A 20429-nucleotide genomic window follows, 5' to 3' on the forward strand; every position below is an offset into this window, starting at 1 on the left:
TGGTAGGGGTGCTGTGGTGTGGTAGGGGGGCTGTGGTAGGTGAGCTGTGGTGTGGTAGGGGGGCTGTGGTAGGTGTGGTAGGTGTTGTAGGTAGGCGGCATACTTGGGATAGGTGAGCTGTGGTGTGGTAGGGGGGCTGTGGTAGGTGTGGTAGGTGGTGTTGGTAGGAGGTACTGTGTGTAGGGGTGCTGTGGGGTGTAAGTGGGTGTGGTAGGTGTGGTACGGTGGTGTGGTAGGGTACTGTGGTAGTACAGTTGTGGTAGGTGTGGGCTGTGGTGCGGTTAGGTATGTGTGGTAGGGGTGCTGTGGTGTGGTGTGGTTGGTGAACTGTGGTAAGTGAGCTGTGGTAGGCTAACTGTGGTAGGCTAACTGTGGTAGGTGAGCTGTGGTCGGTGAGCTGCTGGTAGGTGTGCTGTGGTAAGTGAGCTGTGGTAGGTGAGCTGTGGTAGGTGAGCTGTGGCGTAGGTGAACTGTGGTAGGTGAACTGTGGTAGTTGTGCTGTGGTAGGCTAATGTGCTAGGCTAACTGTGGTAGGCTAACTGTGGTAGGCGAGCTGTGGTAGGTGTGCTGTGGTAGGCCTAACTGGGTAGGTGAGCTGTGGTAGGCTAACTGTGGTAGGCTAACTGTGGTAGGTGAGCTGTGGTAGGTGTGCTGTGGTAGGCTAACTGTGGTAGGTGAGCTGTGGTAGGTGTGCTGTGGTAGGCTAACTGTGGTAGGTGAGCTGTGGTAGGTGTGCTGTGGTAGGTGAGCTGTGGTAGGTGAGCTGTGGTAGGTGAGCTGTGGTAAGTGAGCTGTGGTAGGTAAACTATGGTAGGTGAGCTGTGAAGCAATAGCTCTACCTAGTGCCCACCATAATTGATTCCCTATCAGATCAGGCAAATGGAGTAAACGAGTGAAGGGTGACAAGGGAGATAACCAGGGGAGGGAGCATCTTTGTGTCCCTAGAAGCCTGGCAGCAGCTCGCTGAGCAGCACCTCCCTCTCCCCCAGCAGCAGGTCTCTCTTCAGACTGGTACCCTTGTTCACCACCTTCATCTTCATGGCCAGGCTCTTAACCTGGGTGGCGGGCACGGCGTCAAAGAAGAAGTCCTCGTTGAACACGGGGTTCCTGCTGTTCTTGATGATAGTGCTCCTCTGCTTTTGCTGCTTGCCCGGGTTCAGGTACAGAGACACGCAGCAGTTGATGCTCTTCACGTCCGTCTGTTTGTCATACAGGTCCTCGGCGGCGAGCACTCGGACCCTCAGTCGGGCCGTTTCGGCGTCGTAGTGCATGCTGATCCTCAGCGTGCCACCCTTGTGGAGGTTGACCGAGTGCTCGCGCTGGAGGTCTGAACTTGCCCCCCCAGAGCCGGTCCCCTTGCGTCCGCGGAAGGCGGGGGAGGGAGGGCAGCGCAGGCGACGGCGCGTCAGGTTGGGGCTGTTGTCGGCTGAGCTGCACTCGTCTGTGGACAGGGAGCTGTGGCGCGCCAGGGTACGCTTGGCACGAGACACCTGAGGGGGAAATCAAATCAGGGATGGGAAGGGATGATAATAAGATAGAAGGTATCATGAAATTCTGAGCTAAATGTATTTTGAAAACACTTTGTAAATAATGTGATCATCCTTATGGTTATCATCCTTACTGTTTACCTTGGCCTGCGTCTCCTGTGTGATGGATCGGAGGAGGGAGGCGGAGCGGGTGAGGAGAGGGGAGGTAAAGGGGGAGGACTCGGCTGAGGAGCACGTGTCGCTCTCACCCCCGCTGAAATAGCGGTAGGGGTTGGGGTCGGAGGGGGTCAGGTGGTTCCCCCCCTGGGTGCGTCTCTGGGAGCCCGGGGAGGTGTGGGGGCTGTTGGGGTTGCTGTGGAACAGGGACTCCTTGCGGCGGGTGTGGGGGCTCTCCACCAGGGTGGAGAAGCCGTACGAGGTCTGGGCTTTGGGGACGTAAGGCAGGGACATGGCTGTCTGGGACTGGGGGTCTGCATTGGTGTTAGGGTCTCCCCCCTCCCCTACCCCGCTCCCCGGGTCGTCGGCGCTCTCTATCTGGATGACGTGGCGGTTAGCGGCCCTCAAGAGGCTGCGGGTGTCCCCAGCCAGCCGGGAGAGCAGACGTGGGCTGCGGGGGTTCCGGGTGCAGTTGCCCTGGGTTTGGCTGCAGATGGTGTGCTCCGAGGCGGAGGGGCACAGAGTAGAGCGGGGCTGGGTCTCCGGAGTTAGGCACTCTSCCTCTGAAGGGCAGCAGATGAGCTTGGGGGGGATGAAGAAGTCAGGGATCTTATCAGGGGTGATGATGTTGTTATAGACGGAGACGGGGCCAGTCTGGGTCTGCTGCTTGTCCCCTGCCGACGCAGAGTGACCATTGTGAGAGCCACGGAACTTCTCCAGGAGCCACATGCTTCCCTCCAGGGCCTGAAGCTAGCTGCAGGCACAGGTGGACAGGAAGTGATGATGTCATACAGTAACAGGTAGGTAGGAAGTGACATCACCTTGAGTCAACATGTAAATCAAACCGCGGCATACAGACACAGACAGATACGAGGAGTCTTAATATTGTGAGTTTATGCCATCTCCTTGCTTCAACTCCTAAACTGCACTGATGTTAGTTGAAAGCAATATGGCAAGTCAACTTAATTTGCTATAACCTGCCACCTGCCTCTCAAAACAGTTTGGATCAAGGAAATCATGCAAGTAGAGGAAGCCATGTTAGACTATTGAGATGCACCCAGTGCCTGGTGAAATGTCAGAGACACCACAGGAGAGCTTCCATAGCAACTCCAAACCAAAGCATTTCCCTATTATCAGATAATTGAACATCACAGCTGTTGTGGAATCATTCCAAGAAAAATGTGAGGCTGTAAGGCCAAACGGCAAGTCCAAACGTGTTGCTAAGCACCAGCGTGCTCCAGGCTGTAGCCTATGCCGTTTAAAGCTTKTATTGAATCGCCCCCCTGCGGTAGTACCCTCATTTCAATCGAATCCCGATTGCAGTAGGTTATTACGCAGTAGCATATGATTATTCCTTTTTCTGTAGTCTAATTAAAATATTTTTGCCTAATAAATCCTGGTGGACTATAGACAGGACTGATTAAATCCAGTCCTTGTGATATAATAGAACAAAGAAAGATTGTTCTCTATCACTGCACCCCATTGATGAAAGTCTCTAAAATCCTTGAACATTAAATAAATCAAGGTAAAAAAAGTTAATTCAGTTTTAAATGTGTTTGCTTCCCCTGAAGGCACCGACTTTGATAAACGTGAAGACTTCCCGTAAGTGCGCATAAATGCGCATAACCTATCATATCAAAGAGAGGTAAAGTCAATCTAGTCAGATTTATGATTCCACCAAACAAAGACAATTTGAAAATACGGTTATCTATAATCGAGGAGAGAATGTAATTATAAAGATATTTGACATTGTGCGCAGCTGACCAACTTTTACGCACTTTAGGCGGGATGGTCTCTGAAATGAGAACAACTTGTAAAATAGACACAGACAAAATCACGGTCACTGATTAAAAAACGGTTAGTGATGAGTCTACAAGCAAAGACAACCGGAGGACCTGTTGCATCACCGGAACTCATGGATCTCACCGTTGCGCTGAAGTGTTACTCTCGCTCTCCTGCTGAAATCCCGATAAAAACAGAAAATGTTCCAACTTCCCTCACATGCGTCTGTCCGTGTCCCCTCAATACTTTCCGTAATTCAGCTCACATGGGTTGCCTAGCTAACCTACTTTACACAGACAGAGTAACCTAACTGTTGGGCACAAAAACACATAGTTGGGGCTCTGATGAATCAGTTTCACCTCTGGGTTATATATGGACCCCGCGCGCCGCGCTCTCCATGGTGACTGGAAGCCAGTGGGAGGTTCCCAATCTGTCCACCCGCCCTCCTCAAAATAGGATGTAATTTGCTTAAATACGTGTTTTGATGTTAACCGCGGGGCAAATCATTGTTTCCGTGCTATTTCGTATAGCCAACTCATTGTATTTGCAAACAATAACATTAACGTTAACGACCCCCCTGTCTGTGGACAAGATTATTCCTCCTCTCCACTACTCAGACATTCTACCTCCATTCTTGTCTCAACTCCCAGACGTTTTGATTTTGTTCAATTTGTTGTATCTTACACTATCTGGCCAAAAGTATTTGAACATCGCTTCAAATTAGTGGATTTCAGCCATGCCCGTTGCTGACAGGTGTATAAAATCGAGCACACAGACATGCGATCTCCATAGACAAACATTGGCAGAAGAATGGCCTTACTGAAGAGCTCAGTGACTTTCAACGTGGCACCTTCATATGTTGCCACCTTTRGAAAAAGTCAGTTCATCAAATTCCTGCCCTGCTAGAGCTGCCCCGGTCAACTGTAAGTGTTGTTATTGGCAAGTGTTAGGTGCTCAGCCACGAAGTGATAGGCCACACWAGCTCACAGAACAGGACCGCTGAGTGCTGAAGCACGTAGCTCGTGAAAATTGTATGTCCTCAGTTGCAACACTCACTATTCATCGGGGGCTTCATGAAATGGGTTTCCATGGCCGAGCAGCCGCACACAAGCCTAAGATTACCATGTGCAATGCCAAGCGTCGGCTGGAGTGGTGTAAAGCTCGCTGCCATTGGAKTCTGGAGCAGTGGAAATGCGTTCTCTGGAGTAATGAATCACGCTTCACCATCTGGCAGTKCYACAGACAAATCTGGGTTTGGTGGATGCCAGGAGAACGCTACCTSCCCAAATCCATAGTGCCAACTGTAAYGTTTGGTGGAGGAGGAATTATGGTCTTGAGTTGTTTTTTATGGTTTGGACTTCTTAGTTCCAGTGAAGGGAAAACTTAACGCTACAGCATACAGTGGCATTCTAGACGATTCTGTGCTTCCAACTTTGTGGCAACAGTTTGGGGAAGGCCCTTTCCTGTTTCAGCATGATGTGCACAGAGCAAGGTCCATACAGAAACGGTTTGTCAAGATTTGTGTGGAAGAACTTGACTGGSCTGCACAGAYCCCTGACCTCAAACCCAATCGAACACCTTTAGGATGAATTGGAATGCCGACTGCAAGCCAGACCTATCGCCCAACATCAGTGCCCGACCTCACTAATGCTCTTGTAGCTGAATGGAAGCAAGTCTCCTGCGGCAATGTTCCAACATCTAGTGGAAAGCCTTCCCAGAAGAGTGGTGGCTGCTYTGGCAGCAAAGGCGGGACCAAATCCATATCATTGCCCATGATTTTGGAATAAGATGTTCGATGAGCAGGTGTCCACATACCTTTGGTAATGTAGTGTAGCTTGTGTGTGTTACTGTAATTCAGCTTCTAGCTTCCACAGTACACGACACAAATACAACATTATCCATTGAATCAAGCAGGCTGACATGGAATCAGAATTTTAAGCAGGAGACACCTGTGGAATTGATTGGACTTTAAAAACATATTATGTTGCGTTTGTAGGTCATATGTGCAGATCCACTTCTGTGGAAGTTGTGTTTCATTTGGCCAGAGCAGATAGACCGCAGAAATAGAATTACTGCAAAACCTGGAGTTGATGACAACACAGTGTAATCCTTCATCTACTCCCAGCCAGCAGGGCTCCTGGGGGTGTCTGTCTGTGATAACTGGATAGATCAGTCCCTTAGTGAAGTTATAGTGACACTCTAACCCCTGCATTGCATTACCCTGTATTGCTGGGCCATTGGGGGAAGGGGAGAAGGAGAGGGTGGCCCTTTAATAGGAAGATTGTTTATCCTCAAGAGCTGTAAGAGTTTCCCTGACTGTCGCTCAGCATCCATCGCTGGTTCAATAAGCCAATGGGCAATGAGGGGGCTGTAACTGCCTGGCAGTCTGGTCCCTTTGGGCTGTGGGGAAATTATGGCACTCTATTGTTTGCATGGCATGTAGAGGATCAATGGGAAAGTGTTGATATAGTTCAGCATTAAARTGAAGGCTCTTCTCAAACCAAATTGGTGCTGAAATAAAATGATAAAAGACAAAAACAATATTTTTGCATGCACACATTCATGAGCACTTGCACGCACGCACGCACARACACAAATAGACAAACTGAGAGAAAGGGAGAAGAAGGATTGTACACAGAATCACCGGGGAGCTGTCCATGGACCTAATGTACAAGAATAACTATAGCGTGTTGGGCTCTGGGACTAGCCAACTTCTGTCCCTCTCCATGGGCCTGAGATATACATATTTTCGTTGAGATTCAATGACTATCAATGAATGTCAGTGTTAAAGATCGTCAACTCATCACTTGTAAAGAAATGATTGTTTTGCAAGTATACAAAGCCTAAATCAGGTCCCTCATCYGTGCATTGAAAGTCTATCAGTCACGACAACGCTGGCCTAAACCAGGTGTAGGGAAGTTGGTATTTGAATGTGAATTATTGAACTGGGCTGAACTGAGCATAACCCAACTCCAATGTAATCTATACCCCTCTGTCTCTCCTTTCTGACTCACTCTCTTTCAGCACCACATGTTCATACTAGGCACATGAGGCCCATGGACAGCTCCTGGCTCTGTGCCACATTAGAAATTGAAGTAACAATATGCAACTATAACATGTCTAATGTAAATATCCCAGATCTGGTGACTAATAAAGATACAGGATGGGGAAGGGTTCTAAATCGTCTGGGAAGTCACCATAGCAACCATGGCAAACCTACTCAAGTTGGCGTTGGAGTATGCTGTGCACACACACTTAGATCTTCAGAGTCAACAGTTATGGTTAAAGTATGGATTTGGAAGGATTAGGGTTAGAATAGCTATTTTCAGAAGAGTGATGAAAGGGTATAATTTTTTTTTTGAAAAAGGCCAAATGGGAAGAGGGAGTCAGAAAAAGATAAATAAAGGGGAAGATAGGAGGGTGAGAGAGAAAAGGTGGGCTACTCCAGCTGCTTTGAAAGTGGATGCATGAATAGGCCACCTGCAAGGGTTAAATACATTTGTTTATTTGACGGGGGTCTACAGAACACAACCTCCGAATGATCATTACTCTTTCGTGTCGCTACCATAGCAACAACTAGTTCCAGGTCATTTTTTTCCCTTCCCGCATTTTTGATGTGTTAAAATCATGAAAAAATTGGCATCCTTTGAGGGGAAAGTCATTGCATAACTGCAACTGGCTCACATCAGACAGGGTAAAGGGATGTGAAAATAGATTGGATGAAAGTTTTCTCGCCTCCCTTCAAAGAACCATTTTGTGGCCACAGATGTCTGTTGAACACAGCTGGGCTATATGAAAATGTTTGCCTGCAAAACCCAGATTGTTTTTCTCTGTGTCGTTTCCACACATTGAAAAAAAGTACATTGCATGTTTGTAGTTGTTCTTAGTAGAGAAAAGCACAGAATACAATGCWTAATTTGAGAATTTGTGTGTTTGTGTGTATATGTGTGTCTGTGTGTGCATGCATGTGTGTGATGTAAATATAGGATGTGACAGTGTGAGAGGGACCCTCCGAGTAACCATGGCGACAAGCAGAAGCAAACACCTGCGAATGAGCATTAGGCTGTGCACTTACAGGAAGACCTCTAATTGGTGAGCGAGAAGGGGAGATGGTGGGATCCAGCAGGAGAGAGAGAGAGAGAAAGAGAGAGAGAGAGAAGGAGGGAGCGAGAGAGAGAGAGAGAGAGAGAGAGAGAGAGAGAGAGAGAGAGAGAGAAGGGAGAGAGAGAGAGAAGGCGAGAGAGAGGAGAGAGGAACAAAAGGTACAGTACTATTTTACCCCGACTATTACTCTCATATTGCATCATGTAAAAGCATTTGATCTCACACTGTACGAGGTCCTTATCATCATTGAAACTTATGAACATTTCCCACCTTAGTACTATTTTCATTTTTGTTTAACGTTTGTTGTTCGGTTTTAAGCTCTCCTACTTCCTTATTACTCCTTATTCCAAACTTAACCACACAGGGGTAATGCCTAACCTTAACCACAGGGGTATTGACTAACTTTAACCACACAGGAGTAATGCATAACCTTAACCACACAGGGGTAACGCCTAACCTTAACCAAACAGGGGTACGCCTAACTTTAACCACACATGGGTATTGCCTAACCTTAACCACACAGGGGTAATGCCTAACCTTAACCAGACAGGGGTACGGCCTAACTTTAACCACAGGGGTGAAGCATCATCTTAACCACACAAGGGTAATGCCTAACCTTAACCACACAGGGGTAATGCCTAACCTTAACCACGCAGGAGTAATGCATAACCTTAACCACACAGGGGTAATGCCTAACCTTAACCACAGGGGTAAAGCATCATCTTAACCACACAGGGGTACTGCCTAACTTTAACCACACAGGGGTAATGCCTGACCTTAACCACACAGACATGCTTAACCTTAAATATATAGGGCTAKTACCTAAGCTTAACCACACAGTAATGCCTAACCTTAACCAGACAGGGGTAATGCCTAACCTTAGCCACACAGGGGTACTGCCTCCCTCCCTCTGTACTTCCTTCCTTCCATCCAGCCCTTATTCCCAGCAGTCTGTTCAACCTAAGAACAGGGATAATGCCTAATCTTAACCACACAGGGATAATAACTCATCTTAACCACAGGAGTAATTCCTAATCTTAACAACACAGGGGTAACGCTTAACCTTAACCACACTGTAATGCCTAACCTTAACCAAACAGGGGTAATGCCTAACCTCGACCACACAGAACGGAACTGTCTCATCTTAACCACACAGGGGTAATGCCTAACCTTAACCACACAGGGGTAATGCCTAACCTTAGCCACAGGGGTGATTCCTAACCTTAACCACACATGGATTATGCCTCATGTTAACCACACATGGGTAATGCCTCATCGTAATCACACATGGATACTGTCTAACCTTAACCACACAGGGGTAATACCTAACTTTAACCACACAGGGGCAATGCCTTATCTTAACCACACTGGGCTACTGCCTAACCTTAACCACAAGTGTAAAGCATCARCTTAACCACACAGGGGTAATACCTAACCTTAACTACACAGGGGTACTGCCTAACTTTAAGCACACAGGGGTATTGCCTAACCTTAACCACACAGTAATGCCTAAKCTTAACTATGCAGGGCTAATACCTAAGCTTAACCACACAGTAATGCATAACCTTAACCACACAGTAATTCCTAACCTTAACTACGCAGGGCTAATACCTAAGCTTAACCACAGAGTAATGCCTAACAGGGGTAATGCCTAACCGAGACAGCCAAGTGACACGAACCTACCAGACGAGCTAAACTACTTCTATGCTCGCTTCGAGTCAAATAACACTGAAACATGCATGAGAGCACCAGCTGTACCGGAAGACTGTGTGATCATGCTCTCCGCAGGCGATGTGAGTAAGACCTTTAAACAGGTCAACATTCACAAGGCCGCAGGGCCAGACGGATTACCAGGATGTGTACTGCGAGCATGCGCTGACCAACTAGCAAGTGTCTTCAATTACATTTTCAACCTCTCCCTTTCCGAGTCCGTAAATCCAACATGTTTTAAGCAGACCACCACAGTGCCTGTGCCCAAGAACACTAAGGTAACCTGCCTAAATGACTACCGAACCGTAGCGCTCATGTCTTTAGCCATGAAGTGCTTTGAAAGGCTGGTCATGGCTCACATCAACACTATCATCCCAGAAACCCTAGACCCACTCCAATTTGCATACCACCCCAACAGATCCACAGATAATGTATCTCTATTGCACTCCACACTGCCCTTTCACACCTGGACAAAAGAAACCCCTATGTGAGAATGCTATTCATTGACTACAGCTCAGCGTTCAACAKCATTGTGCCATCAAAGCTCATCAACAAGTTGCAACTGGATCCTGGACTTCCTGACGGGCTGCCCCCAGGTGGTAAGGGTAGTTAACAACACCTCTGCCACACTGATCCTCAACACAGGGGCCCCTCAGGGGTGTGTGCTCAGCCCCCTCCTGTACTCCCTGTTCACTCATGACTGCACGGCCAGGCACGARTCCAACACCATCATTCAATTTTCCGATGACACAACAGCGGTAGGTCTGATCACCGACAACAACGAGACAGCCTATAAGGAGGAGGTAAGAGACCTGGCTGTGTGGTGCCAGGACAACAACCTCTCCCTCAACATGATAAAGACAAAGGAGATGATTGTGGACTACAGGAAAAAGAGGACCAAGCACTCCCCCATTCTCATTGATGGGGCTGCAGTGGAGCAGGTTGAGAGCGTCAAGTTCCTTGGTGTCCACATCACCATCAAACTAACATGGTCCAAGCACACCAAGACAGTTGTGAAGATGGAACGACAAAACCTATTCCCTCTCAGGAGACTGAAAAGATTTGTCATYGGTCCTTAGATCCTCAAAAGGTTCTACAGCTGCACCATCGAGAGCATCCTGACTGGTTGCATTACTGCTTGGTATTGCAACTGCTCGGCCTCCGACCACAAGGCACTACAGAGGGTAGTGTGAACGGCATAGTACATCACTGGAGCCAAGCTTCATGACATCCAGACCTCTATACCAGGCGGTGTCAGAGGAAGGCCCTAAAAATTGTCAAAGACACCAGCCACCCTAGTCATAGACTGTTCTCTCTACTACCGCTGTACCGGAGTGCCAAGTCTATGTCCAAGAGGCTCCTAAACAGCTTCTACCCCCAAGCCAAAAGACTCCTGAACATCTAGTCATCTAGTCAACATCTACCCAGACTATTTGCATCCCCATACTGCTGATCTTTAATTACTTGTGACTTTTATCTCTTATTCTAATCCATATGTTTTTTTACCTGCACTGTTGGTTAGGGGCTCGTAAGTAAGCATTTCACTGTAAGGTCTACACCTGTTGTATTCGGCGCATGTGACTAATAAAATGTGATTTGATTTAATGTCTGATCTTAACCACAAAGGGGTAATACCTTACCTTAACCATAGGATTGATTCCTAACCTTAACCACAGGGGCAATGCCTAACCTTAACCACACAGGGGTACTGTCTAACCTTAACTTTGTCATTTGAATTGACTTTGTATATAGGCTGTCAGTTGGTTCTCAATAACCTGTTTGGCTGGATAGATCAGAAGAATAGACCACATTTATTTTTCTGTCCACACCCATCCTCTCTGGAACTGTCAGCGTTCTTCTCACCGATAGACAAAGCACAGCACAAACTCTAATTTTCCGATTTGATTCTCAATTGAGCTCTTTGCTTCAGTTGTGAAACCGACAGTGGTCTGACCGACATTTGACCATGTATTTGAGACTGGTCACGTAAACGGCAGGTCATTGCTGGTCTTTTTTCCAGGTCGCTGATAATTTCTGTGTTTGACTAGAGGGAAGCTAGTCAGGTTCATTGTCTGTGTCTACTTCAATGTACATTAACATAGACTGCATCTTGAGTATTTCCCCCCTCTGTTGCTAAAGGAAAAACTAATAGGGAGCCTAATACAGGAATGAAAGAGCATTTGAAGATATTGTGAACATTTGACTCATACTATACAGTATATGATCGTTGCTCAGACCTCTCAAGACTAATGCACAACAACAGCAGTCAATGAAGGTTAACCCTATCCGTGTGCACAGACACACACACACACGCACACGCACACGCACACACACACAGTTCTGTTCTCTGGACCTGGGTTTAAAACACAGGGTAATGTAATGGTTACAGAACCAAAGGGACACTGTCCGGTTTAATTGGAGTAAAAGCTGAGATAGACTTCATTATTAACAGAAACAGACTGGTTCACTGGAACTCCATGCTCTGCTGTTCTCCCTCCCTCTTTTTAAAAATGTTTATTTTTTATTTCACCTTTATTTAACCAGATAGGCTAGTTGAGAACAAGTTCTKATTTGCAACTGCGACCTGGCCAAGATAAAGCATAGCAATTGGACACATACAACAACACAGAGTTACACATGGAATAAACAAACATACAGTCAATAATACAGTAGAACAAAGAAAACAAAAAGTCTATATACAGTGAGTGCAAATGAGGTGAGATAAGGGAGTTATTAAGGCAATAATTAGGCCATGGTGGCGAAGTAAATACAATATAGCAATTAAACACTGGAATGGTAGATGTGCAGAAGATGAATGTGCAAATAGAGATACTGGGGTGCAAAGGAGCAAGATAAATAAATAAATACAGTATGGGGATGAGGTAGGTAGATATATGGGCTGTTTACAGATGGGCTACGTATAGGTGCAGTGATCTGTGAGCTGCTCTGACAGCTGGTGCTTAAAGCTAGTGAGGGAGATATGAGTCTCCCGCTTCAGAGATTTTTGCAGTTCGTTCCAGTCATTGGCAGCAAGAAACTGGAAGGAAAGATGACAAAGGAGGAGGAATGGCTTGGGGTGACCACTGAGATATACCTGCTGGAGCGCTGTCTACGAGTGGGTTGCTGCTATGGTGACCAGTGAGCTGAGATAAGGCGGAGCTTTACCTAGCAGAGACTTGTAGATAACCTGTAGCCAGTGGTTTGGCGACGAGTATGAAGCGAGGGCAACCAACGAGAGCGTACAGGTCGCAATGGTATGTGTGTATGGTGCTTTGGTGACAAAACGATGGCACCTGTGATAGACTGCATCCAGTTTTGTTGAGTAGAGTGTTGGAGGCTATTTTATAAGATGACATCACCGCAAGTCGGAGATCGGTAGGATGGTCAGTTTTACGAGGGTATATTTGGCAGCATGAGTGAAGGATGCTTTGTTGCGATAATAGGAAGCCAATTCTAGATTTAATTTTGGATTGGAGATGCTTAATGTGAGTCTGGAAGGAGAGTTTACAATCTAACCAGACACCTAGGTATTTGTGTTGTCCTCTTATTCTAAGTCAGAGCCGTCCAGAGTAGTGATGCTGGACGGGCGAGCAGGTGGGCGGGCAGTGATCGGTTGAATAGAATGCATTTAGTTTTAACTTGCGTTTAAGAGCAGTTGGGCCACGGAAGGAGAGAGTTGTATGGCATTGAAGCTCGTCTGGAGGTTAGTTAACATAGGTGTCCAAAGAAGGGTCAGAAGTATACAGAATGGTGTCGTCTGCGTAGAGGTGGATCAGAGAATCACCAGACGAGCAAGAGGCAACAATCATTGATTATACAGAAGAAGAAGTTGGACTCAAGTCTTGCCCAACAGTCTGTTCAACCAAAGAACAGCTTGGTTATCATTGGTACAGGACGAGTGGCCAATTAAGGGTTGTTTTCAACTCCCGTTGCTATGTAATGGCCCGGCCCGGGGTGTGTGAGGCGACTCCTACCTCCCACAATATCAATACAATACAATACAATATCAATAAGKAAATCATCCAGAAAGTCCAAACGAGACAGAAATGCATCCACTATACAGCAAACATGTATCCAAAATGTATAGTATTACTAATAATACTGTAATAAGTAATTTATGTAGCAGGCACTTTTATCCAAAGTGACAAAAGTCCACACATTGTGGTATGAGACCCCAGTGGGAATCAAACCCACAACTCTGGTGTTGCTAGTGCCATGCTCTTATGAACTGAACCACGTACAGGACCACTACAAGACATACTGTACCAGTCAAACATTTGGACACACCTACTCATTGAAGGGTTTTTCTWTATTTTTACTATTTTCTACATTGTAMAATAATAGTGAAGACATCAAAACTATGAAATAACATATATGGAATCATCCACAAGGATGCAAACCAGAGATGCAATGAAGTTATCTTTTTGCTCCTGATTTCTCCGTGCAAGTCTTCATGGGATGCAGCTTCAAAGCAAAGACAGATCATTATTTCATTAGACTGTATCTGAATAAACATAACTCTTAGATGAGTACTATTGCTTTATGATGATCACAGGTTACCTAGGTTACCAGCTACATAACACAGCATTAATCTAATAGGTGTTGAGAGTTAGTTAACAATTAGCTCCGTCTCCTCTCTCAATCTGTGGGTGTGTGTGTGTGTGTCATCTCATTTCATTTAACTCAGACTTCACCCACAAGTCGAAAGAGTTCAATGTTTTGTTTGTTTAAAGTTGAATTCAAAGTTGGTTGACAACTGGAACTGGAATTGGAGTTGATCTGATGTCTTTTCACAGTGGGTAGTCTTGACTTGACGCTATCACATGGGTGAACACTCTCCCCCCTTCTCCTGACTCCTTAGTGCTGTCTCACTTGTCTAGACATTCTAACATCTCCTCTGGGTTCCAAACTTAATGTGTGTGTATGTGTTTGTTCTTTAGGCTGTACAGATTTATCCAGCCTGATCTCTCAAGATTGACTTGAATTGAATGACTCTCCATGTCCTGAGGACATCTGGAAAAGCCTTCAAAACATTTATTTAAAAAAATTATTATTACTTACCCTATCCCAATCCCGAACCCTTAATTTAAGAATGAATGCCTAATATTACATGTTTTAACCCTATTCAAAACCTTAACCCTTAATTTGACATTTGTAGCAACTTAAAATGTGACATTTGGAGAAACATGGATAAATGTCAGAATCTGAAGACAGATTGGTAAAACCGTGATATCTTCACCACAGCTGTGTTAGTGGCCTGTATAGCCCTAGTCAGTTGTGGGTAGTTGTCTGTGTTAGTGGCCTGTATAGCCCTAGTCAGTTGTGGGTAGTTGTCTGTGTTAGTGGTGTATAGCCCTAGTCAGTTGTGGGTAGTTGTCTGTGTTAGTGGCCTGTATAGCCCTAGTCAGTTGTGGGTAGTTGTTGTGTGTTAGTGGCCTGTATAGCCCTAGTCAGTTGTGTAGTTGTCTGTGTTAGTGGCCTGTATAGCCCTAGTCAGTTGTGGGTAGTTGTCTGTGTTAGTGGCCTGTATAGCCTAGTCAGTTGTGGGTAGTTGTCTGTGTTAGTGGCGTATGAGCTAGTCAGTTGTGGGTAGTTGTCTGTGTTAGTGGCCTGTATAGCTAGTCAGTTGTGGGTAGTTGTCTGTGTTAGTGGCCTGTATAGCCTAGTCAGTTGTGGGTAGTTGTCTGTGTTAGTGGCTGTATAGCCCTAGTCAGTTGTGGTAGTTGTTGTGTTGTGGCTGTATAGCCTAGTCAGTTGTGGGTAGTTGTCTGTGTTAGTGGCCTGTATAGCCCTATAGTTGTGGGTAGTTGTTGTGTTGTGGTGTATAGCCTAGTCGTTGTGGTAGTTGTCTGTGTTAGTGGCCTGTATAGCCCTAGTCAGTTGGGTAGTTGTCTGTGTTAGTGGCCTGTATAGCCTAGCAGTTTGTGGGTAGTTGTCTGTGTTAGTGGCCTGTATAGCCCTAGTCAGTTGTGGGTAGTTTGTCTGTGTTAGTGGCTAGCGTATGCCTAGTCAGTTTGTGGGTAGTTGTCTGTGTTAGTGGCCTGTATAGCCCTAGTCAGTTGTGGGAGTTGTCTGTGTTAGTGGCCTGTATAGCCCTAGTCAGTTGTGGGTAGTTGTCTGTGTTAGTGGCCTGTATAGCCCTAGTCAGTTGTGGGTAGTTGTCTGTGTTAGTGGCTGTATAGCCTAGTCAGTTTGGGGTAGTGTCTGTGTTTAGTGGCTGTATAGCCCTAGTCAGTGTGGGTAGTTGTCTGTGTGTGGCTGTATAGCCCTAGTCAGTTGTGGGTAGTTGTCTGTGTTAGTGGCCTGTATAGCCCTAGTCAGTTGTGGGTAGTTCTGTGTTATGGCTGTATAGCCCTAGTCAGCTTCAGTTCGTTTTTGTTGTTTTTGTTTTGTTGGCGACATTTATAATAAATGCTAGCAATAACACGAGCTCTCCTAGTCTACCTTTGTGTGGTGTGTGTGTGTGTGTGTGTGTGTGTGTGTGTGTGTGTGTGTGTGGTGTGTGTGTGTGTGTGTGTGTGTGTGTGTGGTGGTGTGTGTGTGTGTGTGTGGTGTGTGGTGTGTGGTGTGTGTACACTATTTCCTTCTGTTTCCTCCCCTACCAGCTGGTCTTGTTTTCACAAGGCTAGTAAGCAGCTATACTCTCTATTAAATCCAGATGAAGTAAGTGTCTATTCTCTATCAAATATAATGTAGTACAATACCTTCCTTCATCGCCTTGGTAAATACTACACCCCATTAAACAAATATAATCAAATATATATATATATATATATATTGTCAGCCTTGCACTTTAAAATGGAATGCAATGCAGCAGAACGTTCTGTTTTGTCTTGTCAAAACTGGTTGAATGGCTATGTTTACCCTGTAGGCACCTATGTTTACCCTGTAGGCACCTATGTTTACCCTGTAGGCACCTGCAACTTGCCACAGGTCAGATCAAATACACATAAACAAGAATCACTTGCCGCAACCAAATTCATTTGAATTTTGAATCATTTTTTGACTTTGAAGGGAACAATTGGTAACACTTTATTTGGATAGTCCATCTGTAGATCTATAGACTATCAGTAACCTTTCAGCTAACTACTAACCATAACTATAACCTTCACCCTAACACGTTTTCGAAGCCTTACCCTACCCGTAAACTTAGCAAGCAGTGGCTTATCAACAGATAGTCCATTTCTTATCAGTGAATAGTTTGGTGATAGTGCGTCCGACTATCCAAATAAAGTGTGACCCAAAAAATCTTCATTTCAGTTTATAAAATGTTTTCTCCTTGGTCCTGTACACTTTTTGGATCAATTTCAACTTATTTTAGAAGAAATAAGGAATTGTGCAAGGGTACCAATATATTTGAACACAACTGTATAGCCTGTATGTCACAATCGTCGTCAGGGTGGAAATGACCGGACCAAGGTGCAGCTTGGTGAGCGTACATTTATTTTTATTATAAATGTCGCCAACAAAACAAGAAACAACTAAAACAAGCGTGAAGCTGACTAGGGCTATACAGGCCACTAACAAAGACAACTACCCACAACTAAGGTGGCAAAACAGGCTGCCTAAGTATGATTCCCAATCAGAGACAACGATAGACAGCGGTCCCTGATTGAGAACCATACCCGGCCAAAACATAGAAACAGAAAACATAGAAATAAAGAAACTAGAATGCCCACCCTAGTCACACCCTGGCCTAACCAAAATAGAGAATTAAAGCCTCTATATGGCCAGGGCGTGACACTGTAGCACTAATATAGGCTTCTATGAAGGATATTATTAAGCAATGCTCATGAAGCATATCATCAATATTCTTCGTTAAAGGTCAATTTAGTACAGTCCCTTCATAACACTCCTCATAGACATTGGATATTGCATTGGAGCAATGGGAGAAGACTATATCACCGACTTAAACCATTCTGATCCCTCAATAGCTACATGCATGAAATCCCCTGTGCAGTTGCTTTATCCCTGTAAAGATGTATTTAATTCATTCACTGACAGACTACAGCTCAAGCAGAATACTTGTGAAGTTACAGAAATAAAACACATTCATACCAATTAAAAGCTATACAGAGAAAATATAACTGTTGTCTGCAGTCATAAACTATATCCTCGGTTCTGAAATGAATACGATCCATTATCTCTCGCTCTCTCTTTCCCCCTGTACATTATCTCTCTCTCTCTTTCCCCCTGTACATTATCTCTCTCTCTTTTTCTCCTGTACATTAACTCTCTCTCTCTCGTTTTCCCGTGTACATTATCCCTCTCTCTCTCTCTTGTTACCGAGTACATTAACTCTCTCTCTCTCGTTTTCCCGTGTACATTATCCCTCTCTCTCTCTCTTGTTACCGAGTACATTATCTCTCTCTCTCTCTCTTTCCCACCAGAGGTAGATTTCCTGTTCCATCTTAGACCTCTCTCTCTCTGCACGTTCTCTGTTCCCACTCTTAGACCCTCTCTCTCTCTGGCAGTTCCTGGTTCCACTCTTAGACCTCTCTCTCCTGCACGTTCTGTTCCACTTCTTAGACCTTCTCTCTGCACGTTCCCACGTCCATCTAGACTCTCTCTCTGCACGTTCTGTTCCACTTTAGACTCTCTCTTCTCTGGCACGTTCCTGTTCCCACCCTTACCCTTAAAGTTCTAATTTAGGATTTCCCTGATTTGATGCAGACTCATTACCTTCTATTATTCAGTTATTGAATAATAATGCTATACTTTATTTGTCTACTGCATAAACTGTCTTTAAATCTTCTCTCTTTTCACAGTTTGATTTAATGCTGCACTCCATTGACTTCTTCTTTTGTGTAGAATGATCTGAAAGTTTCAAGAGGGAACTGATGTTGATGACACATCCATAGTTACAATCGACACAGTGTACTGCTTTCTCATAGGGAGGATTGCAACTTAACACACTTACTAGGAGATGCAGCGAAGGAGAGATGAACACCACACAGTATACAACACACACACAACACACCACACACACACACCACACACACACACACACACACACACACCAGAGAAATGCTGTGAAACGCAGGGGGAGGACAGACACTAACGAGACCACTTCATAATGTCTGTCAAATCAACACAGCGACCGTAACTGAAGAGAAAAACACACATCAATCAACAGCACTCATGACATTTAACAAGCTCAAATGAGAAAACAACTTAGAAGAGAGGGAGGAGTGAGGTGTGTGTGTGTGTGTGTGTGTGTGTGTGTGTGTGTGTGTGTGGTGTGTGTGTGTGTGTGTGTGTGAGAGAGAATGTACAGGGAAGAGAGAGAGAGAATGTACAGGGAAAGAAGAGAGAGAGAATGTACAAGGAAGAGAGAGAGAGAGAATGTACAGGGAAAAGAGAGAGAGAGAGGGGCAGAGAGAGAATGTACAGGGAAGAGAGAGAGAGAGGGGCGAGAGAGAGAGAGAGAATGTCAGGGAAGAGAGAGAGAGAGACGGAGAGAGAAGTTACAGGGAAGAAAGAGAGCGAGACAGAGAGAGAAGAATGTACTGGGGAAAAAGAGAGAGTTAATGTCACATTGGAAACGAGGGGAGAGATATAGTACAGGGAAAAGAGAGAGAGATAATGTACATGGGAAAAGGAGAGAGATAAGTGTCAGGGGTAAGAGAGAGAGAGAGAGTTAATTAGCATGGGAAAAGAGAGAGAGATAATGTACAGGGGAAAGAGAGAGAGATAATGTACAGGGAAAAGAGAGAGAGAGAGAGATAATGTACATGGGAAAGGAGAGAGAGATAATGTACTAGGGGTAAGAGAGAGAGAGAAGTTAATGTACATGGGAAAAAGAGAGAGAGTATGTACAGGGAAAAGAGAGAGAAGTTTAATGTCATGGGAAAAGAGAGAAGATAATGTACAGGGGAAAGAGATAGAGATAATGTACAGGGGAAAAGAGAGAGAGATAATGTACAGGGAAAGAGAAGAGATAATTGACAGGGGAAAGAGAGAGAGAGATTAATGTACAGGGAAAGAGAGAGATGAGAGAGTTATTACAGGGAAAAGAGAGAGAGAGTTAATGTACAGGGAAAGAGAGAGAGAGAGTTAATGTACAGGGGGAGAGAGAGAGAGAGTTTAATGTACAGGGAAAGAGAGAGAGAGAGATTAATGTACGGGGGAAGAGAGAGAAGGAGAGTAAATGTACAGGGGAAAGAGGAATACTGTACGGGAAAAGGAGAGAGTTAATGTACAGGGGAAAGAGAGAGAGAGAGTTAATGTACATGGGAAAAGGAGAGAGAGTTATGACAGGGGGAAAGAGAGAGAGAGAGAGAGTTAATGTACAGGGAAAAGAGAGAGAGAGAGAGTTAATGTACATGGGAAAAGAGAGAGAGAGTAATGTACAGGGGGAAGAGAGAGAGATAATGTACATGGGAAAAGGAGAGAGAGAAAGAGTAATGTACATGGGAAAAAGAGAGAGAGATAATGTACAGGGAAAAGAGAGAGAGATATGTACAGGGGAAAGAGAGAGAGAGAGAGATATGTACATGGAAAGGAGAGAGAGAAATTGTACAGGGGTAAGAGAGAGAGAGAGTTAATGTACATGGGAAAAAGAGAGAGAGATAATGTACAGGGGGAAAAGAGAGAGAGGAGTTAATGTACATGGGAAAAAGAGAGATAGATATGTACGGGAAAAGAGATAGGATAATGTACAGGGGAAAGAGAGAGAGATAATGTACAGGGGAACGAGAGAGAGAATGTACAGGGGGAAAGAGAGAGAGAGAGTTTTAAGGTACATGGGAAAAGAGAGAGAGAGAGAGTTAATGTACAGGGGAAAGGAGAGAGAGTTAATGTACAGGGGAAAGAGAGAGAGAGAGTTAATGTACAGGGGAAAGAGAGAGAGAGAGTTAATGTACAGGGGAAAGAGAGAGAGAGAGGAGTTAATGTACAGGGGGAAGAGAGAGAGAGAGAGTAATGTACAGGGGAAAGAGAGATAAGTCTGGGAAAAGGAGAAGAGTTAATGTACAGGGGGAAAGAGAGAGAGAGAGAGTTAATGTACATGGGAAAGGAGAGAGAGTCATGTACAGGGGAAAGAGGAGAGAGAGAGTTAAGTACATGGGAAAGAGAGAGAGAGAGAGTTAATGTCAATGGGAAAAGGAGAGAGAGTTAATGTACAGGGGGAAAGAGAGAGAGTAATGTACATGGGTAAAAGAGAGAGAGAGAGTTAATGTATCTGGGGAA

At 45.1% G+C, this 20429-nt stretch overlaps 1 protein-coding gene across 1 annotated transcript; it reads right to left on the reverse strand.

Annotated features, from left to right (window-relative positions):
* Positions 1 to 271: 271 nt before the first annotated feature.
* Positions 272 to 3755, reverse strand: LOC112071656 (C2 calcium-dependent domain-containing protein 4C-like). The gene is made up of 3 exons (XM_024139085.2): positions 3570 to 3755; positions 1629 to 2397; positions 272 to 1490 (listed from the first exon to the last, which is right to left on the reverse strand). Exons 2-3 carry the CDS (start codon positions 2370 to 2372, stop codon positions 942 to 944), a joined length of 1293 nt encoding a protein of 430 aa, XP_023994853.1. The 5' UTR covers positions 2373 to 2397; positions 3570 to 3755; the 3' UTR covers positions 272 to 941.
* Between the last annotated feature and the right edge of the window lie 16674 nt (positions 3756 to 20429).

The sequence above is a fragment of the Salvelinus sp. IW2-2015 genome, unplaced genomic scaffold, assembly GCF_002910315.2.
Source record: "Salvelinus sp. IW2-2015 unplaced genomic scaffold, ASM291031v2 Un_scaffold1675, whole genome shotgun sequence".
In the NCBI taxonomy this organism is placed as follows: Eukaryota; Metazoa; Chordata; class Actinopteri; order Salmoniformes; family Salmonidae; genus Salvelinus; species Salvelinus sp. IW2-2015.